This window comes from Leptonychotes weddellii, chromosome 4, assembly GCF_054177405.1.
Source record: "Leptonychotes weddellii isolate Sample4059 chromosome 4, ASM5417740v2, whole genome shotgun sequence".
Taxonomy (NCBI): domain Eukaryota; kingdom Metazoa; phylum Chordata; class Mammalia; order Carnivora; family Phocidae; genus Leptonychotes; species Leptonychotes weddellii.
The window spans coordinates 44421203-44443407 of NC_138372.1; the positions used below are offsets into that span (position 1 = coordinate 44421203).

Here is a 22205-nt window from a genome sequence, read left to right on the forward strand (position 1 = left end):
GTTAAGCACTTAGAGCAGGACCTGACACACATAAACGCTATGTGTGTTTGCATGTGTTGTTATTGTTATATAAAAATGCAAATGCAGAAGTTACACAGTAAGTCTTGAAAAATTATGCAAAAGAGTAAATGTACCATCATAGTGTGCTATATGTAAATTGCATGTTTTTGTTCAAATAATGAGTTACATAAATAATTTACTCTCTGAAAAGTATGAAGACAAGGAACAAGGGTTGTGGTAGTATTATCCTTGCTTGATGGGATAAATACCTATAATGATAGGGCTGAGTAATATTTCTAACCCTTAAGGGCTTGCAGATAGGAAAAGAGAAGTGACTCGGGTCAAGATGACTCAGCTACTTAAGGCAGTGAAAGCACTGGAATCCTAGTCTTTTAACCTCATCTTTAAAAAATCAGTCCTGTGCTTGAACAAAGCTAATGTTTAAGATTTTATTTATTTATTTTAGAGAGAGAGAGAGTAAAAGGCGCACGTGCATGAGTAGGGGGAGGGGCAGAGGGAGCAGGAGAGAATCTCAGACTCCTCGAGGAGGAACGTGGGGCTCGATCTCATGACCCTTATCCCTAGCCCATGCAGTGGGTTGGGGGTGGTGAGATCCACAGAAATCTTGATGCTTTTTACTGCAGTCTACCCAATCAGGAGGGAAGTCACCCTTTGCTTCTTTCACTGGACTGGGGAGGGGCGACTAAGAGCCTAGGGGGCCTGCCTGACTCCTTTTTTTTTTTTTCTTAAAGATTTTATTTATTTATTTGACACAGAGAGAGAGAGAGAGCATAAGCAGGGAGAGCGGCAGGCAAGGGAGAGGGAGGAACGGGCTCTCCGCTGAGCAGGGAGCCCGATGCAGGGCTCGATCTCAGGACCCCGGGATCATGACCTGAACCGAAGACAGACACTTAACTGACTGAGCCACTCAGGTGCCCTCAGCCTCACTCCTTCTGTTAGAAAAAAAAGGCTGTAGAGCTACACACTGCATTGGGGGAATGGTCTGATGCCCAAAGGAATTCCTCCCTGGGAATGGGATACACTTCTCACACCCTGATTAAAGGTATTTAAACCTCAGACATGAGAGCATAACCGAGGTGTTACAAAAACACTGCCCATTGCCTGCCCTCACCCCCCTCCTTCCCTAACCCTTCACAAGGCTGTAGAATGGTGTGGAGGGAAAACAGTCCCAACCATAACTTAGAAGGGAAGACATACTGGGTCTTTGGCACAGTGGAGAGGGTGTCCAGGAAGTCTTCAGCTACATTGGAAAATATAGGGTATCTTAACTGCCAGTGAAGCATGATTTAGATGAAAAGAATAAAAGCATGACATCTGTGCAAACATTGCAGGTTAAAGAGCATGTGAAAGACTTTAGCCAAGCTTAGAAAATAACCTTTGCTTCATGTTGTATAACAATTTCATAGGAACACATCAGTAAAATAGACTAGGTGGTAGGACAACAAAGTGAGGTTTAAAAGGAAATTGTAGATCTATAGAAACAAATCAGTGAATAATTTTTAACACCAGGCTTTATCCTAGGTAAGCTATTGAACTTCAAGAATAAAGGAAAAACAAGTACTTAGTCGTTCAGATAGATAAGGCAGATCACCCGCAAAGACAAAATCAGGCTCCCCTACAACATGAATGCCAGAATATGGAAGTGTGGTATCTCCAGACTGCCTCGGCAGGGAAGCTGCCCTATACCCAGATGGAGAGCTCAGATGCAGACTCATGGGCCCTTCTTGGAGAAACTACTTGTTGACACAGTTCAGCTAGCAAACATGTTTTAATCGAAATAAAGAATGCAAAAGTGGAGATTTTGTGGTGAAAGATCGGGTGAAGCTTGAATCCTTTTAAATAAGAACTATGTTGATTCTGTGCAAATTATGGTTTTAAATATTGGGGCAAGCGAAATTCTGATTCAGGAAATCAGGAGGCAGGCCTGATAATGTGTACTTTAAAAAAAAAAAGAGAAAAATCTCCACGTGACATTTTGATGTGAAGTTTTGAGAAACTCTGATGTAGTCTTCTAGTTCTGTTCCAGTTGGGATTATTATGGGGCCTTCAGGCAAGTTACGACATGTTTGCCAGTGGCTTTTACTCTGCCTTTCCCAGCCATTCTTCCTATCACCTGGCAGCAATAGGAAGCAATCCTTCACTTACTGCCGGAGCAGTGGCCGGTCATTCTTGCTCACGGTATGTTAGAGAAAACATACTCCTGCCCACCATTGTACGAGATAAGTTTTTGTCTGAGGCGGTGGTTTTCTGATTTTAATGTGATAAAGGGGGACTCCAGCTATAGAGTTTTATATTTCATTGTTTTTAGATATGCAAATGGTATACAAGAATTAAGTTAAATCTGGGTGATACGAGAAAATGAGTCTTTTTTTTTAGCTTTTAAAATTTTTCTGTCTCTTAACTCAGAAAGGGGAAGGGGGAGAGGGAAAGAGAGAGAGAGAGATAGAGGGAGAGAGAGATAGCAACAAAGGGGAGAGAAACAAAGAAATAGAGAAAAAATCAGACAGGGATAAAGGCAGGTACATTATGAACCTAAAGAAAATATCACCGTGGGAGCTTGCTAAAGGAGATGTCTAGAACCCACTAATGGACATTCTAAGGCATAGATGAGAGGGTGTGGTACAAGGAATTTGCCTGTTTACTACCCCCTCCTTCAGTCTATGGTTAAAGGTAGCTCTGAAGCCACAGTGTAAAACATGGATAGGAACCAGGTTGGTTATACACCAGGTGTTGAAAATTAAATTTACCCTTGCTCCCCTGCCTACTTTAGAGGGTTCTGACCCATTTTGGAAGATGGAGGTATTGTTTCTCTTCAGTTGATCTTTTTGTGACAGTCTCTTCCCTCCAGCTAGAATGAGATATTCTTTTCTTTGTGTACCACCCCCACCCTGTGGTATGCTTCCATCAAAGCACCTGGAACATTTTCTTTTGCATAATTATTTACATTTCTACCATAAGGATACTGAAGGTTCAAACTCCATTCTTTTGTGTATCTCAGTCATTTAGGATTGCACATGACAGGTAATAGACACCAAACGGCTTGCATGGCAAGGATGGATGCATGCCTTAAATTTAGGAAGAGAAATTTCTTTTTCCTGCAGTCTGCCTGGGGACAGTTTTCCGAGCCTTTGTGTTGCTCATTTGGAGGACAGTGTTTGTAACCTGCCTATACTGTATTTAAAGGCACTCACTTGACTTTCATTTCCTATTACTAGTTCACCGTGTCACTATATAGTCCCGTTCACATAACTGGGTTGATTTTATTACATGTTTTGAAAAAATAATCGTAAACCTATGTAGTAATATGTTGAAAGTCATAAGAGGTCAATGATTCATGTTTTTCAAACAAATCTTAATAAAATCATATATAAACTTCTGGTCTTATAAAAGGTTACAGCCTAGCTGTAAACTTTTAAAGATATTTTTAAAAGGGAAAGAAAAAGGCGTTGCATATATATGTAAGTAAAATAACAAGGAATCAGGTACTGATATTGATGTGGTTCTAAAATTACATATTTTTATCCATTTTAAAATGTAAACAGTCTTAATGTGCAAATAGATTCAATTCAGCTTTTTGTTATTGATTCATTAACGAAATAATGTGCTTGTCCCTGAAGGCATGATATGTAACTGATAATTTTCTACTATGAACCTAAAATAACTTTGTGCATATATGTGTGTGTATTTTAGCTTACTAGATAACAGCATCCTAATAGTAAATTTATAACTAAAAGGGGAACAAATTAATTTTTTGAAGTTTATCGGTACGTAATTTTAGAGACTTGGAAACATTTTCTTCCCAAAACTAGGACAAGCATAACATTTTTTTTTGAAGATTTTATTTATTTATTTGACAGAGAGAGACACAGCGAGAGAGGGAACACAAGCAGGGGGAGTGGGAGAGGGAGAAGCAGGCTCCCGGCTGAGCAGGGAGCCCAATGCGGGGCTCTATCCCAAGACCCTGGGATCGTGACCTGAGCCGAAGGCAGACGCTTAATGACTGAGCCACCCAGGCGCCCCCAAGCATAACATTTTTGAAGATACTCTCCTTATGTGAATTAACTGTTTTCTCTGTGTTAATTAATACATTAATTAATAAGGTATATTAATAAATTAATAAAAATAATCAAATTATTTTGATTTCTTTTGTTTGACTCAAACCTCCTAGACCCAAAATTCAAGATTTGGAAGGAGCCTTAAAAATTATCTAGTCTGACTGACCAAATTAATTTAATGGCTTAGTCACAATTATAATGTGAACTCTGGACTCTAAGCTTTTTTGCTGTTGATGCTTATGTTTGTATATTTGTTTTTCAGGTGACTGCACTTCAAGATGAAAAGAATTCATTAGTTTCTGAGAATGAGATGATGAATGAAAAACTTGACCAGTTGGATGGATCTTTTGATGATCCAAATACAATGGTTGCAAAAAAGTATTTTCATGCTCAGTTACAACTAGAACAATTACAGGAAGAAAACTTCAGGTAGCATTTTTAGTAAAAATCCTTCCATAGAGTTCTGTTAAACTAAGAGCTAAAAAATCCTATCAACAACTAATTAGTAAACATTTTATAGTATGCTGTAGCATCCTGGAGCTTTATAGCATGCTTGGGACACTGATTAAGCTCTGAAAATACCGAATGGTACAAGTGGTTCCTGCCTTCACAGGGCTTGCAATCTAATTAGGCAAGTGGGATATGTCTATAAAATCAAAACAGTTCAAAATAACTTGTGATAAGGGCCAAATGAAGGCCATGTGTAAGTCCAATAGGAGTTTAAGGGAGTGACTGCTGAGGCCTGGGGAGAATGGGGCGTTTATTATAAAGGAGAGAGAACTTGATAATAAATGGAAATTTTAAGCTAAAGAGATGCTTTCTACTTTAACTTTTGTTTCTTCTTTGAAAAAAAAAAAAAGCTGTTATACATCTTGCCTTTAATAAACATTGTCTCTTGTGTGCTTGCTGCTGAGCCTGGAACTATAAGGCCTTGAGAGTAGGCACTCTAATTGTACTCTATGGTTTTTGTTCCTTTTTTTTGTTTTAATATCAAACTTAAACACAAAAACAGTTGAAAGAATAGTGCAAGGAACTCCTTTATACCTTTTACTCAGATTCCACAGTTGTTTTGCAGTTTTTTCCATTTGCTTTAGCAGTCTCTATACATATTCTTACGGATTCACATATTTTTTTCTGAACCACTTGAGAGTAAGCAGGAGCCAAGCACCTTTATCCCTATATACTTTGGCATGTATTTCCTAAAACAAAAACACTCTCTTATAAACCACAGTATAGTGATTAAAATTAGGGAATTTGTCATTGATACAATATTATTATCTAATCCACAGATCATACTCAAATTCCATTAGTTGTCTCATTGTCCTTTATGTCTATTTTTTTTTTTTTTCCTGGTTCAGCATCCAATCCAGGATCATGCATTGCATTTAGTAATCGATTCTTATTCAATGGTCTAATTAAATCAGTAGCTATCATCTTCTATTTAATGGTGAAATTGTCCCAGATTCCACCACTGGGAAGCCTTTCAGTTGGCCTCTGTGTCCTTTCAACCTGTTACTATCCTTTGAGCACTTTCTTACTTTCTGGAACAACAAAATATTCTAGTCTCATCTCGTCTTTTCCCGACTCTGCAATCAGCCATTTCTCCAAGGATCCCTAATTCCTTTTAGTGACAATGTTATTTAGAAACAAAGATCTAGTGCTCCAGATGAGTTTTTCTGTCATTGCTTCTAGGCCCCTTTGGGGTACAGAGCTAGGAAATACACTTGCCCATATTCACACTTGCCTGTGTTCATACGCTTATATGTCTGCATTGGTTTTTATGTCTCTCACTGTGAACAATGAATTCATTTTGACATCTTTCATTTTAGTTCTGTGTTTTTGGGGTTCATTCTGATCTTCTCCATTTCCATATTGTAAACCCCTTCTCCAGTGATGAGAAACCTGGCTCCCATTTTCCTCAGTATATTTACTCATATACTCAATCCCAAAACACACAGAAAGTAATTTAAGAATTGCTAACCTTACCTTTGTATTAAGCAAACTATTAATAAGACTTCAGTATGTTTACAGTTCTTTTTGCAAGGTAACATTTACATATTGTGAGATGAATAATACTAAGTACAATTTGACATGTTTTAACAGATGCATACGTCTGTTTAATTTCACACTTTTATCAAAATACAATTCATTTCAATCACTGAAGAAAGTTTCTTTATGCTTCCTTCCCAGTCAATGTCTACCTCCCAGAGGCTAATTTCTCTTCTGATTATTTTTTACCAAAAATTAGTTTTCTCTCATCTAGAATGTCACATAAATTGAATCATGCAGTATGAACTCCTTGGTGAATGGCTTCCCTTGCTCAGCATGTTTGTGAGATTCATCTATGTTTTGAATGTATCTGTAATTCATTATTTTTTTATGGCTGAGTAGTATTTAAATATTTGGAATTATTCCACATTATGCACTTATTTATCCATTTTCCTTTAGATGATGGGCATTTGGGTTTTCAGATTTTGTAAGTAAAACTAGTCTGAACATTGTAATATAAGACTTTTTGTAGACATATTTTTTCTTATTTCTCATTGGTAAATATATAGAGTGGTATTGCTGAGTTATGCAGTAGCTCTGTGTTTAATTTAAAAGACACTGTCAAACCATTTTCCAAAGTGGTCATAACATTTTATACTTCCATGAGCAGAGTCTGCTCTCGTTGCTCTAGTTGTTCTGCCTGCATAGCATAGTTCTTACCCATCTTTTTAACTAAATAGTTCAGGAAGAGTGTAGTATCTCCTTATGGCTTTAATTGGCATTTTCCTGATAACCAGCGATGTGATAAGCCCCTTTTCATGTGCTTATTGGAAATATATCTTACTTTGTGAATTGTCTCTTCATACTGTTGGCCTGTTTTTACATTGGGTTGTCATTATCAATTAGTTGTAGGAATTTTTAAAAATTTGGATGCAAATCCTTTGTCAGATATGTGCATAGTAATATTTCACTCATTCTGTAGCTTGCCTTTGCATTTTTAAATGGTGTCTTTCAATGAGTAGAAGTTCTTAACTTAGATGCTAAAAGTCTACTTTATCAATATTTTTAATATTAGTGTTTTTGTGTACTGCCCAAGAAATCTTTGTCTACTTCCATGCCATGAAGATACTCTCTACTGTTCTCTTCTAGAACCTTCACAGTGTTATCTTTTACATGTAAGTCTGTGGTCCATCTTGATTTTTTTAAAAATAATGTATGGTCAAGCTTTATTTTTATTTTCCATATGGGTATCTACTTGTTACAGTATCATAATTTGAAAAGATTTTAGTTTTACTCTAAATTGCTTTGTACCTTTGTGAAAAAGATATAACCATAAAATTTGGGTCATTTTCTGGACTCCTTAATTCTTTTCCATTGATCACTTTATCTTTATACCTATATGGTATAGTCTTGATTACTTTAGCTCTAGAGTAAGCTTACAATCAGGTAGTGTGAGTATTCCAACTTTGTTCTTTTCTTTCAAAATTTGCTTCGGCTGTTCCAAGTCTTCTGCATTATTACTTAAAATTGAGAGTCAGCTAGTCAGTTTCTGTTTAAAAAACCTTTTGTGATGATGATTTAGGTTGTATAAAATTGATATCTTAACTATATTGAGAATTTCTATCTGCTAATATGGTATCTTCATTTATTTAAGTCTTTAATTTCTCTCAGCAATGTTGTGTTGTTTCTGGCAGAGAAGTCTTGTATGTGTTTTATTAACTTTATTCCCAAGTAGATGCTATCACAAATACGATTAAAGTTATTCTGAAAAGTGGCTGCTAGTATTTACAGTTGATCTTTATATATTGAAACTGATCTTATATTTTGAAACTTATGTCTTGTAAAGTTTCTTAATTCACTTATTGACTCTAGTAATTTGTTTATGTAGAAAATCTAAGGCATCTACAATCATCTAATCTATTAATAGAGCTTTACATCTTCCTTTTATTATTTCTGCCCTCTATTTTTCTTGCATTGAACAAGAACAGACATCTTACTTTGTTCCAGGTCTTAGGGGGAAAACATTCAGTTAAGTGTACCATCAAGTATGATGCTTGCTGTAGAGTTTTTTAATGTGCTTTTTATAATTTTGCAGGAGTTCCCCTTTATTTCTGGCTTGCTAAGAGTTTTTATCATTAATTGGTATTGATTTTTGACAAATGATTTTTCTACATCTTGAAAGGACAGTGTGGTTTTTTTCTTTTTCATTCTTTTATTATGATTGTTTAATTTTTTAAATATTGAGCAATCTTATATTTCAGGGTTAGACTTTGGTCATCCTTATTATTCTGCATATATATGACTGGATTCAGTTTGCTAATATGTTGAAAGAATTTTTTGATTGTCTTCATATAGATATTGGCCTATAACTTTTCTCTCTTGTAATGTCTTTTTCAGGTTTTGTTGTCAGAGTTCTGCTAGTCTCATAGAATAATTGGGAAGTATTCTCTCCTCCTCTATTTTCTGAAAGAGTTTATGTAAGAATGATATTATTTCTTCCTTAAATGTTTGATAGAATTTATCAGTAAAACAGTCTGGACCTATGGTTTTCTTTGTGAAGGGCTTTTAATGACAAATACAATTTTGTTAATGGTCAAAAGGCTTCACAGGTTTTCTGTTTAATCTCTGTCAGTTTGATAAGTTGTGCTTTTCAAGGTGTATGTTTATTTCATTTAAGTTGTTGAATTTATTGGCATACAGTTGTTCATAATATTCTTTTATTATCCTTTTAATGACTGTAGGATCTATACTGATACTCACTTTTTCATTCCTCATATTGGTTAATTTGTGTTTTTTCTCATTTTTCTTGATCACTCTTACTAGGTTTTTATCAATTTTATTAATCTTTTCAAACACTTTATTAGCTTTCCATATTATTGGTTTTAGATCTCTGTTCTTTCTTTCCTTTTACTTTGGATTTAATTTGCTGTTCTTTTCCTGGACTCTTAAGGTTGAAACTTGGATGATTGATTTTAAGTCTTTCTTCATTTCTAATATAAGCCTTTAAAATTGTAAATTTTCCTCTAAGCACTGGTTTAGCTGGGTCCCCAAAGTTTGACTGGTTGTCTTTCTGTTGTTATTTGATCTGAAATATTTTCTAATTTCCTTTGTGATTTCTTCCTTGACTTGTGGGTTATTCAGAAATGTGTTGTTTAATTTCCAAGTATTTAAGGCTTTGCTAGACTTCTTATTGTGGCTAATTTCTAATTTAAGTCTCTTGTGGTTAGAGAGCATACTTCACTAGATTTCAGTCTTTTGATACTTATTAATACTTATTTTATTGCTTGGCCTGTTTCATTGTGATGAGTGTTCCCTGTGCACTTGCAAAGGATGTGTATTCTGTAATTTTTGACTGACATGTTCTACACATGTCAAATCAAGTTGGTTAATGGTGTTGTTCAGAGCGCTTCTGTATTTTTACTGATATTTTTGTTTCTGTCCTTTATTGGAGACTGGTATTAAACAATGATTGTGGATTTGTGGATTTCTGCCTTTGATTCTGTCAGTTTTTGCTTCATGTATTTTTAAACTGTTTTTAAGTATATACACATTTATGATAAGGCTTTCTAATGAATTGACCCTTTTATAATTATGAAATATTTCTATATCTGATAATACTCTTTTGTCTTAAAATTTATTTTGTTTGATGTTAACATAACTACCCCAATTTCTTTTGCTTACTGTTTGCATGGTGTTTTTTTGAATCTTTTTACTTTTAATCTATCTGTGCCTTTATATTTAAACCAGCTCTTGTTATTAGCATATATTTGAGCCTTGTTTTGTTATCTAGTCTGATGGTCTCTGCCTTTTTAATTGGTGTGTTAGTCTTTTTGCCTTTTATGTAATTTTTGTTATGGTTGTATTAAGTCTGTCAGTTTGCTGTTTTTCATTTGTCATATCCTTTTGTTTTTCTTTTCTGCATTCCTTTGGGTAAATCAAATTTTTTTAAATATTTGACTTTATTCACTATGTTGTCTTTTTACTTTTTGTTGTTGCTGTAGAGTTTAAGTATTTATCCTTAATTTATTATAGTCTACTTAGAATTCATATTTTACCACTTTGCATGTGGTATGTATTTTTGAGTAATTTTAATACATATTTATATATTTTCTCTTCATCTTTTGAAATTAAAACTCTTACTAGAGCTAGAGATAACGAAGCGTAGTGTTTCAGAAGTGAAAATGAAAATTCAGAACATTAAGTTTATTCTCAGCCAGTTTCAAATCCAGGAGCTGGAAGTGTCCTGTTTCTTTAGTCTTTCTTTTGAGTGTGGAATAAAAAAAAAAAAATTTTAAAGTATGTCTTGCACATGTCTCAGTAAGAAAACAAATGATGGAAATTACATTATAAGTACTTGTTTTCTTTACTCAAGGCTTGAAGCTGCAAAAGATGATTACCGTGTTCACTGTGAAGAACTTGAAAAGCAACTAATTGAATTTCAGCATAGGAATGATGAACTGACTAGTCTTGCTGAAGAAACAAGAGCCCTGAAAGATGAAATAGATGTTCTTAGGTATGGCATATCTAAATATAATTATGTCACTTCTAAGTTATTCCTTAGTCATTTTGGTATATCATATTCTAATCAGTGATTCTTAGGTTTATTCCTGTGTATTAAGTACTGATCAGTTTTTATCCGGGCTCATAGTCTTTGCTTATTTTATGCTTGTTGATGGTAATTGCAGTTTAAGGAGAATATTCAAATCTTGTTACCACATTTTTTTTTTTTTGAGAGAGGGAGGATTGGGGGAGGGTAGGAGCAGAGGAAGAGGGAGAGAGAGAATCCCCAGCAGGCTCTACTCTTAGTGCAGAGCCAGACGTAGGGCCCGATCCCACAACCCTGAGAACATGACCTGATCTGAAATCAAGAGTCGGACACACCCAACTGACTGAGCCACCTGTGTTAGCACAATTTCATATTAGAATTCATAGAAATCAAAATGATACCTTTTTTTAAAACTGTGTGAGCTGAACTACTTTTAGATACATTTAGCTTGACCTCCTTGTACTCATTAGTGTATCTTGTGAACTTTTTACATAAAGGAAAGCATTCTCAATCCATATTTTGGCATTTGATATAAAATAGGTATAATTAAGTTAACATTTATTTCAGGGTTATCCCAAGGTTCTCTTATTGTCTTTGACAATGTATAAAATTTTTATTTGGCTTTTGCCTGTGAAATGTTAATCAAGCAAACAGACTATCCGTATGCTCTTTATGTTTTCTGTTAAATTTTCTTAATGGGCCATTTTGTTGCACAGTTTTTATATCCATTTGAAACAAAATCTTTATACCCATTCGTTTGAACCTGTATGTGATGGAAAGTGATCTGGTTTATGTATTTACTTTTGCTCTAGCCCAGTTGGTTAGGTAAGCACAACTCTAAAGCAAAGTTCTTTGTCAGACAAATTGTAAGTCGAGTCAACTTCCTAAGTATATCAAATACTTAGGACAAAACTGTACTAAATGCTATACACAAAGCAAAATTGGCCCATAAGCTACAGAGAAGCTTAGAATTGTTCAGTTGCATTTGCAAAACCATTTTTTTTTAAACATTGTGCCGTATGAAGTGGTTTGATAATTTAGTGTGTCAGATTTAAGGCATTTTTGTTCTGATGCCTTTACAACAAAAAGGTTCAATGCTGGATTTGAGTCTTTTTCCAAAGTTCCCACAAAGTTTATTTCTTTTGTCTGTCTTTCTCATTTCCTTCCTTCCTTCCTTCCTTTTTTTTTGTTTCAGCCAAGTAATTATCTGGTTGACTAATTTTACAGACAGAATAAAATTGTTATGTGCATTTACTAGTTCTTACCCAGTAATGTGCAGTCTTTATTATCATAGGGCTACCTCTGATAAAGCAAATAAACTAGAGTCAACAGTCGAGATATATCGTCAGAAGCTACAAGATCTGAACGACCTTCGCAAGCAGGTGAAAACTTTACAAGAAACAAACATGATGTATATGCATAATACAGTCAGCTTAGAAGAAGAATTAAAGAAGGCAAATGCAGCACGTACGCAGTTAGAAACATACAAGAGGCAGGTAAGGAAATATCTTAATTTTTTAAAATAAAATCAAAAGACTCAACTTCCTTTTGATTCCTTTTGATACTTTAAGAATGATAGAGATGTGAAGAAACATTGCCTATAGTTGGCTGTGAACTTATGATAGAATTCTTCTACTTGTGATTTTAATTCCAGGGTTGATAATTGAATTTGAGTTATCTAGGTCTTTCCCTTTTTATTGTCTTCTGAGCTTATATATATTTTTGGCATTTTATTGTTTATTAGCATTTCTGGTAACCAGTAATAATTGCCTAGAGAATGGAGCTATAACTGATAATATTCTGTTTTTCTATTTATCAGACAATTTTTTTTTACTAAATTATTTTAGTAATAGAAGGCTGATTTTTTTTTTTACTAAATTATTATTTGGGTATTTTAAAATTTATGTTAACTCTTATTTACATGCTATTTTCACAACTATTTAGGATTACGTGATTATATTCTTACTTTATAAATTTTATTTCCAATCAGTTTCTCATTTATTAAACTCTGAAAAACTATTAATATTATATACTCTTGTTATCTACTTTTGTTTCTGACAAAAGGTTCAGGATCTTCACAATAAACTTTCCTCTGAATCCAAAAGGGCAGATACACTAGCATTTGAAATGAAGCGGCTTGAAGAAAAACATGAAGCTTTACTTAAGGAAAAAGAGGTACGCATGAATATCGTAGATGAGTAATATGTCTGTCTTCTCTTTTAGTGTTTAATATTATCCTTGCTGTTCTAAGAATGGAAGTCATGTCAATCAGATCTTCTTCGGTCTTTTTCCAAATTCAAGTGTTGGTATAAAAGAAAGTAGTAGAAGTTTAATGTGCAGTGTTGTTAATTGCCTTCACAAGGGAAGATGAAGTCACGGAGGCGAGGCCGTGTGTCTCATTGCACATTTTCCCATTCTAGACCGTTGGCTTCTTGAGGGCAAGGACCATGGGTTTTATTTATGATGGCATTGTTGAGATACAATTTGTACCCCATGAATGTTGCCCACTTGAAGTGTACAGTGCAGGAGCCGTTGGTGTATTCGCAGCTGTGCAGCCATCGCCACAGTCGGATTTTAGAGCGCTGTCGTCAGCCCGTTAGTGTGCCTGCTGGCGGCTGCCCTGCATCCTGCTCCCCTCCCCACGGCCTTCGCAACCATTCACCCATTTTCTGTCTCTGCAGATTTGCCCAGTCTGTCCAGGATATGCCATCATACACTGTATCAGTTTTGTGGCCAGATTCCTTCATGTGGATTAATGCTTTCAAAGTTCATCAGTGTCATAGCATGAATCAGTACTTTGTTTTAATGTTGAATAATACTCCATTCCATAGATATACCACATTTTATTTATCCATTCATCATTTTATGGACATTTGGGCTATTAAACAAATAATGTGGCTATGAACATTTATTTAGAAGTTTTTATGTAGGCATGTGTTTTCATTTCTTGAGTACGTACCTAGGAATGGTACTGCTGGGTCATATGGTAACTATGGTTAACCTTTTAAAAAAGGAGCTACCATGCTGTTTTCTAAAGTAGATGAACCATTTTTCATTCTCATCAATTTGTAAAGGTTTTCAGTTTCTCCATATCCTTGCCAACACTTAAGACTTTTAATTTTAGCTATCCTAGTGAGTATGAAGTGGTATGCTATTGTGGTTTTGACTTGCATTTCCCTAATGACTAATGATGTTGAGCATTTTTTCATGTACTTATGGGCCATTTGTATGTCTTCCCTGGAGAAATGTCTCTTCAAATCCCTTACTCATGTTTTATTTAGGTTATTTGCTTTTTTATTGAGTTGTAAGAGTTCTTTATAGATTATGGATATAAGTTCCTTCTCAAATATATGATTTGCAAATATGTTCTTTTATTCTGTGGGTTCTTCTAATTTTTTTGATGGTGCTGTTTGCAACAGAATAGTTTCTCATTTGATGAAATCAGTTACCTATTTTTTTTCTTTTGTTGTTTATGCTTTTTTGGCAGTATTTCTGTGAAATCACTGAGTACTCTGAGGTTATAAAGATTTTTGCTTATGTTTCTAATTTTACAGTTTTAGCTCTTATATTTAGTCTGTGATTAATTTTGAATTAATTTTTGTATATGGTGTAAAATAGGGGTCCAATTTCATTCTTTTGTGTGTGGATATTCAGTTGTCCTAGCACTATTTGTTGACAAGATGATTCTTTCCCTATTAATTGTCTTGATACCTTTGTTGAAAATCAATTGACCATGATATTGTAATGATGGATACATTATACATTTGTCAGAACCCATAAAAGTAAAACAGAGTGAACCCTAATGTCCTTTAGTTAATAATAGTGTATCAGTATTGGCTCATCAGTTCTTCCAAGTAACCACTAACTTTACCTCACTTGTTACTCAGGACACTTTTGCAAGGGTTATGTATCTGCACTTCCATATTGATGATGTGGATACTAAAGCCAAAGAGTCAAATAACTGACTGTAGGTGATATAATAACTAGGAAAAAGTGAGACTGGAGTTCAAGCCATGATCTATTTGCCTCCAAAGTCCATGCTTTTTTTTTTTTTTTTAATTACTCTGCAGTTGCACATTTGTACTCCATTGCATAATTACATCAGTTTGGTTCAAAGATAAATTATCTAATGGGGAAATTATAAGATTTATGTTGTATCAAGATTATTTACGTGATTTATGTAAGAGAAAATTACCTCTTAGCGCTGAAACTAAAATGTCACTTTTAATTAAGCAGCAATTATGAAATTAACTTAAGATAAATTATTATAAGCATAAATTACATTTCTGGTGGGCAAAATTAAATATTTTGCCAAACAATTCTTTTTTAGAGACTAATAGAACAACGTGATACTCTGAAAGAAACAAATGAAGAGCTTCGATGTTCACAAGTACAACAAGATCATCTAAACCAAACAGGTGAATTTTGTTGGATTTAGAAAAGTTTTTTTGATGGTAGAAATACTGAAATGTTAATCTTTTGTTGTTGTTGTTTAGATGCATCTGCTACAAAAAGTTATGAGAATCTTGCTGCTGAGATTATGCCAGTGGAATATAGGTAAATTTGTTTTTATTAATTGATAATCTATACTTAATATTAGAAATATGATTTCTTTCTAAAAAAATTATTAGCCTTTAGAGTGTTCCCTTTTATGAGTCATGGAGCTCAAAATTACTTTGTCTCATCTGCTTGAACTTCTTAGATTTTTTTTTTTTTTAATTTTTTTTTTTAAAGATTTTATTTTATTTTTTGACAGAGAGACAGCGAGAGAGGGAACACAAGCAGGGGGAGTGGGAGCGGGAGAAGCAGGCTTCCCCCTGAGCAGGGAGCCCGATGTGGGGCTCCATCCCAGGACCCTGGGATCATGACCTGAGCTGAAGGCAGCCACTTAACGACTGAGCCACCCAGACACCCCTGAACTTCTTAGATTGTTACTGCTACTACAGCAGTTTTAGAATTTATTAGAAGTAAAATTTCACAAACTAGATGAATAAAATATTCTAGTTTTTATAATATGACTTTTATTGTGTTGAACTTCTTTTCCTACCCATAAACTCAATGGAAAAACTTTTTTATACCTGGCATTCACATCCACACAGGTGAAACTAAGAGAGGAGCTATGAATAATAGAAGGAATAAACAGAAGTTAAATAAAATACAAATTTTAGAGTTTTCTTTTAACCAACTTTTATCGTGGTATCTTACTGCTATGTTTGCTTCTAGGTATTTGACTAATCTGGTATCTTTTTATGGTTTTCCTTTCCTTTTTGTGGTAACAGTTTTATTTACTACTTCAGACTCTACTCTTAAGCAGATTTACTGAGATATAATTCACCCATTTAAAACTGTCTGGCTCAGTGGTGTTTAGTGTAGTCATAGAATTGTGCAGCTATCTGATTTGAGAACATTCCATTCCCCCCCAAAAAATACCCTGTGCCTCTTAGCAGTCATTCCTCAGTCCTGCGTGCCCCCAGGCTCCAGCACTAGGCAGCGGAGAATCAACTCTTTGTCGAGTTGCCTGTTAACGGAATTTAATATACGTGAGTCCTACAATAGGCAGCCTTTTGTGACTGCTTTCACTCAGCATATAGTTTGCAAATATGTTAATTTTCATTTTGTTCAATTTTTTGTTGTTAAGACAGAGCTCCTTACATGCTGGACTGGCAAGCAACTTTTTAGTTGTTAATATCCAGTGATATTAGTGTCACTTTAAAAATAGCCATTTGAAAAAAAAATAGCCATATGCACTGTATTTTAAAGTCATGATGTTGCCATTCAGAAGAACACAAATTGAGATTAATTGAAATTAGTTGCTTTTAAGAAATTGCATTTAGGGGCACTTGGGTGGCTTAGTCAGTTAAGCATCTGCCTTCGGCTCAGGTCATGATCCCAGGGTCCTGGGATCGAGCCCCGCATCGGGCTCCCTGCTCAGTGGGAAGCCTGTTTCTTCTTCTACCTGCCGCTCCCCCTGCTTGTACTATCTCTCTCTCTCTCTGTCAAATAAATAAATAAAATCTTAAAAAATGCATTTAGGGAGGCAGGAGGTAGGAGAACATCACTTTTTTATTTAATATCATTCCTATCATTTGCATTTTAGAAGATGTGTGTTTGTAAACTTTTAAGAAAAATTGTTTTTTGAAAACAAAAAAACCTAGAAGTAGTCATATGACTGTCATCATAAGAGTATATTTAAAAAATATGAAACAAACTGATTTCTTAAATCTATTGCTTTTAATGCATATATTTTCTGAGATTATGCTATAGTGAATAGCATCTAAGTTACCAGTAAAATAACTCTTTTCTTTTGGAATTTGCATAATATTTAATGATATATAATATAATACTTACGCTCTGAAAAATTTATTACTTGTTTTTTGAGACAGTCTTACAATGTACATAGTTTTTTCTTAAAAAATTTCAGAAACATTGGTAACATTTTTAAATGACAGCTATTGAATGAACAGGAATTTTCTAAAAGTTCAAAATGTAAAAAAATGTAAAATGTACATTTAAAAAATTTAAAAACAAACTTGCTTTTCAACCTCAGGGAAGTGTTTATTCGACTGCAACATGAAAATAAGATGCTCCGCTTGCAACAGGAAGGCACTGAGAATGAGCGTATTGAGGAACTTCAGGAGCAGCTGGAACAGAAGCACCGCAAGATGAATGAACTCGAAACCGAGCAAAGGTGACACACACTTTTGTAATTGACATTCATAGTGATTCCATTAGCTAGCCACGTAGTTAAAATAAGTAGAATTTAAAGAAGTTTAAATTGTTGTTTTCAGCCTCTCACTTCCATTATTTTAGCAGACTTTATTTTTTTTTATTTTTTTATTTTTTAAAGATTTTATTTATTTATTTGAGTGAGACACAGTGAGAGAGGAAACACAAGCATGGGGGGTGGGAGAGGGAGAAGCAGGCTTCCCCCCGAGCAGGGAGCCCGATGCGGGGCTCGATCCCAGGACCCCAGGATCATGACCTGAGCCGAAGGCAGATGCTTAACGACTGAGCCACCCACACGCCCCTTTAGCAGACTTTATTACTGGCTGCTTTTTCTTGAATTTCATTTATATGTTTTCACAATCCACAGAAAATTTAACAAATGGATAAATGACAGTCTGGCTTCGGGCTGCGGTCTGTACATGGATAGAACATAGACCGTGCAGTCAAATTTGAGCCCCATCTCTATTTAAATTTATTAGCTGTTCTGTCCTGGGCAAGTTAAACTTACACTTGGTGTCTTCAGCTATAAAAGCAAATGGTGTACTCATCTGATAGCAATGAGATGCACAAGAATTAGAGTATTAAAAATATATAACAGTTGATATAGTGTTCACTATATGCCAGGCACTTTCTAAGCACTTTTTTGGTATTCACTCAGAAATCCTCACAAAAACTCTATGAAGTGAGAATTGAAATTCTCTCTTTTTTATGGATAAGGAAGCTGAGGTTGAAGGAGGCTAAGTAACTTGTCCAGAGTTACAAGCTAGTAAATTTTCAATCCCACATTTGAACTTTCTGTCAGTCTGATTCCTGAGTCCGGACTCTTAACCACTGTGCCAACTTGCCTCTTATAAATAGCATATTTTGCTATAAAACTATTTGATTTTATTTGACCAAACTTTATTAGATCTTAGAGACCACCAGGAATTTTAGATACACTTGAACCTTCTCTCTCAAACTTGTATATATTGTATTACATCAACATTTTAGCTTTCTGAAAGGACCATCAGATTTTACTATCCTATCCAGTTCAATATCAGCACTGGAGATACAAAGTTTCACCTTTTAAAGAGTTACTGTAGGAAGATAGACATATGAATAATGATTATATTATGTGATACCTGCAATAGTGGAACAGTGGAGTGTTATAATAGGCAGGTGTGTTAGGTCATATATACATGAGAAGAGACCGTCAGATACTTTCTCTTGCTGGTAACCTCAGCGGAGGTAACTCTTAAGCAGGGTTTTAAAGAACAAGATTTTGCCAAGTTAGAAATGTGCCCTAGTTGCTAGTGTTAGTCTCTTTAATTTAAATAAAAAGTTATGAAGAAATGGTTGGGAAATGGTGGCCTTGGTCAATACACTGTGAAATCTGAAACAAGAAGAAGAAACCTAGTTCCCATTCATTAAAGATAAAAGTATAGGAAAACAACTACTTTTCTGATTTTCGTACCAGCGAGGACAGTGCAGAATTGATGTGCTTTTGCAGCTGGCACACAAGTATCTGAAATTTTTAAATGTGGGCATATATACGTCCATGATAAAATGTCTTCTTTTTTAAAAAGTATTTTCTTGCAAGTAGCCTACTGTACTTACACTATATATTATACCTAGCCACAGACAATTGTTGGGCATTCATCATTGCTATTAAATGCAGACTTCATGTGTTAAATTGCACAAATGTACCTTTATAGATCCATAACTACTTTGACTTTCAATACAAATAAATACATACGATTCATCTTAACAATAGGCTGAGCAAAGAGCGTATCCGAGAATTGCAGCAGCAGATTGAGGACCTCCAGAAATCTTTACAGGAACAAGGCTCCAGGTCTGAAGGAGAAAGTGTAAGTAACTTAAACATTGTAATAATTCTGCTGTGTGTGGACTCTCTGCCATAAGTCCTGATGCCCAAATTAGTCCTGTATTTGAAAGTGCTACCCTTATCTTTGGGGGTACCCTCGAATACCGTATATATCTGCATAACAGATGCAGTGATTTTGCCAACTTGGAGCCTATAAATTAATCATATGTATTGGAAGGTGATTTCTATCTATTACATCAACATTTTAGCTTTCTGAAAGGACCATCAGATTTTACTTCAACAGCTACACCTAAATTCATGGTAATTCCTGTTTGACAGCATGCTACGAGTGAGGTCTTCACAGCTCTTTTCTCAGGCTTGAGAAAAGTCCTAGTAAGAGTAGTCAGCAGTCAGCATTGAGGAAATCTAACAGAGAGGAGAAAGACAATGATTTCTACCAAAGAGCGTCAAAGAAGTGGATCATACCAACCTCCAAAAGACAGAAACCTTAATGCAGTTTTGAAGACATCAGTCACCCCTTATTTCTTCCCTCCTTGCAAGCAGACTTATGGCCTCGCCATTTCTAATGGGCTTTGATGGCAAACATTGTAAGGGACAGATAAGAGGACTCAGCAGAGCTCGAACAGCCCAAATCTGAATATACCTAGCAGTGTGTCTGTAGTTGGATCTCTGTATGCAGAGGGGAAAAGAAGTAACAGTGGAGGGAGGGAGGCATTTAACTATAACAACAACAAAAAGATAGGGCTCAATGTACATTAGATACTGGGTAGATACAATGTGAGGTGGTTGTACCTGTGTTGATGGGGGAGAGAGCTATTAAGAGTAAGTAAAGAGATGAGAAAGAAGACTGAAAGGGTTGTGTTTCCTCTCTGTCTTTTATATGCTTTATATGATTTTCTCTTTTTTCCTCGGGGGCTTGGAAAATAGAAATCGTCTCATGCATGGCGGCATCTCGTATGTGCATATATACGGTATTGTAATCTCTCTAATACAAATATTTTTTCTAAGCCACAGTAGGGAATACTTTTAAAATGGGATCTATTTGGGGGGAGTACATTTTTGGATTGCAGTATTTTTAAAGGTTTTATGTTTCTCTTTTTAAAATGTATTAGTGTCTGAGTTATATTTCACATTATATGTTTTAAACCCTTCATTTATCTATTCAGTAGATGATCTTGAACTAGTATTGCAATTTAAACTCCTGCTTTTTAAGGAGGAAGTTTTATGTCTTAAATTTCATTTTTTAACAAAATCCACTTGCTCTGTTTTGATGTTAATATTAAAGTGCTCGCATTTGTAATGATAACGCTTTATTATAAAGATAATTATTTTAAGTCTATTCTTCATTTAAAGGCCTAAAATCTTAAAATTTATATTTTAAATAATGATTTTAAATGTTTGATACTCCTCAGTATATCACATTCAGCTTGCATTTGCTATTTTTCTTCAAGTTTAAATTTTATTTTCATGGTATTCAGAAATATGAAGCATTTTTCTTTTTACTATTGTACTCATCCTTCTTTCATTTCCTAACCTCCTTTCCTTTCCCTTTGAAGTAAAAAATACCTAAAATTTTATGTTTTTACGAGTATGTTATTAGAAATACAAATTTTTGAAACATTTACAGTTTTAAATAATACACTTCAAAAGGAGATAAAGAGATTTTGATGTCTGGAAAATTTATCTTTGTCACAAAAGTTATTTTACAGCAACTTTTTTTAATTTTTATAGTCCAGCAAACTAAAGCAGAAGTTGGAAGCTCATATGTAAGTAAAACTGATATTTCATTTCAAATATGCAAGGGGAAGGGTTTTAAAAACTTCTAAAGTTAGTATCCTTTTCTGATTTTGTTTATAAGAAAAATCCCCTGATGGCAATTAAATGTTCACCACTGCCACCAAGAAGTGAAAAGAAAAATGTTCTAAAATATTTAGCCTGCCTGCCAGTGATCCCAGATCCTACATTTTTCAGTCACTAATGTCATTTGAAGGGTTTACAAAGCAGACAACTGTCACAACTTGACTGTGTGGGGATGTGGGATGTTTAACCAATAAAATATTTCCTTTGACTTTCTTAGGAAGCAAGGATGGCAAGGGGGAAAAAATTAACATTTTTAGCACCCATCATGTGCCAGGCAGTTTACCTTCTCACAGCAACCCCTATAATATTTGGCAGGTATTACTCCCATTTCACAGGTGAGGAGATTCAGGATCAGAAAGGGATTTGCCCACAGTCCACAAATGTTATGTGGCAGAAATCAGTTTTCATTCTTAGGTCTGTTTGTTTCCAAAACTCCATGCTCTTTCCACTACTTAGGGAAAAACTAACTGAGGTCCAGGAAGAATTACAGAAGAAACAAGAGCTCATTGAGGATCTTCAGCCAGATGTAAACCAGAATGGTAGGTATTTGTAAAAACCTGGATCAGACTACATCTAAGGACTTGCCCTTTTTAGTTGAAGGATGCAAGAACTATGTATAAGTTTCTGGACATTCCATAAATACATGCATTGCAAATAAGAACCATGGTAATTTTTTAGTGATTTAAGTAATTAATAAATGATCTAATCTTAAAGCAAAAAAAAAATCTAATAAAATGAACTGATTGATATATAGGAGTATCAAACATTATAAAATATAGTAGAATTAATACTATGGAAATGTAAATAAAATAGTGTATAATCAAAGTAACCTTTAAACATTGTGTAGAAGGCATGCTTTATTTTCTAATGATGGTTGTGATTACATTGTAAAGTGTATTTGCTCATTGAAACACTTGAGAGAAAGGAGAAAAATAGCTGGATAAAGCAGATTTAGATATTTTTTAAGCAAGAATAATATGAAATGGGCGCCTGGGTGGCTCAGTTGGTTAAGCGACTGCCTTCGGCTCAGGTCATGATCCTGGAGTCCCTGGATCGAGTCCCGCATCGGGCTCCCTGCTCGGCAGGGAGCCTGCTTCTCCCTCTGACCCTCCCCCCTCTCATGTGCTCTCTCTCTCTCTCTCTCATTCTGTCTCAAATAAATAAATAAAATCTTTAAAAAAAA

The 22205-nt window shown here is 34.8% G+C and overlaps 1 protein-coding gene across 1 annotated transcript in view; it reads left to right on the forward strand.

Moving 5' to 3' along the window:
- Positions 1–22205, forward strand: part of HOOK1 (hook microtubule tethering protein 1) — a 64706-nt gene that overhangs the window by 30967 nt on the left and 11534 nt on the right. The window contains exons 9-18 of the mRNA XM_081818503.1: positions 4339–4505; positions 10438–10578; positions 11906–12107; positions 12676–12786; positions 14942–15029; positions 15108–15168; positions 17159–17299; positions 19091–19184; positions 20894–20928; positions 21479–21561. Coding sequence (XP_081674629.1) covers positions 4339–4505; positions 10438–10578; positions 11906–12107; positions 12676–12786; positions 14942–15029; positions 15108–15168; positions 17159–17299; positions 19091–19184; positions 20894–20928; positions 21479–21561 — 1123 coding nt within the window. The remainder of the gene's footprint in view (positions 1–4338; positions 4506–10437; positions 10579–11905; positions 12108–12675; positions 12787–14941; positions 15030–15107; positions 15169–17158; positions 17300–19090; positions 19185–20893; positions 20929–21478; positions 21562–22205) is intronic.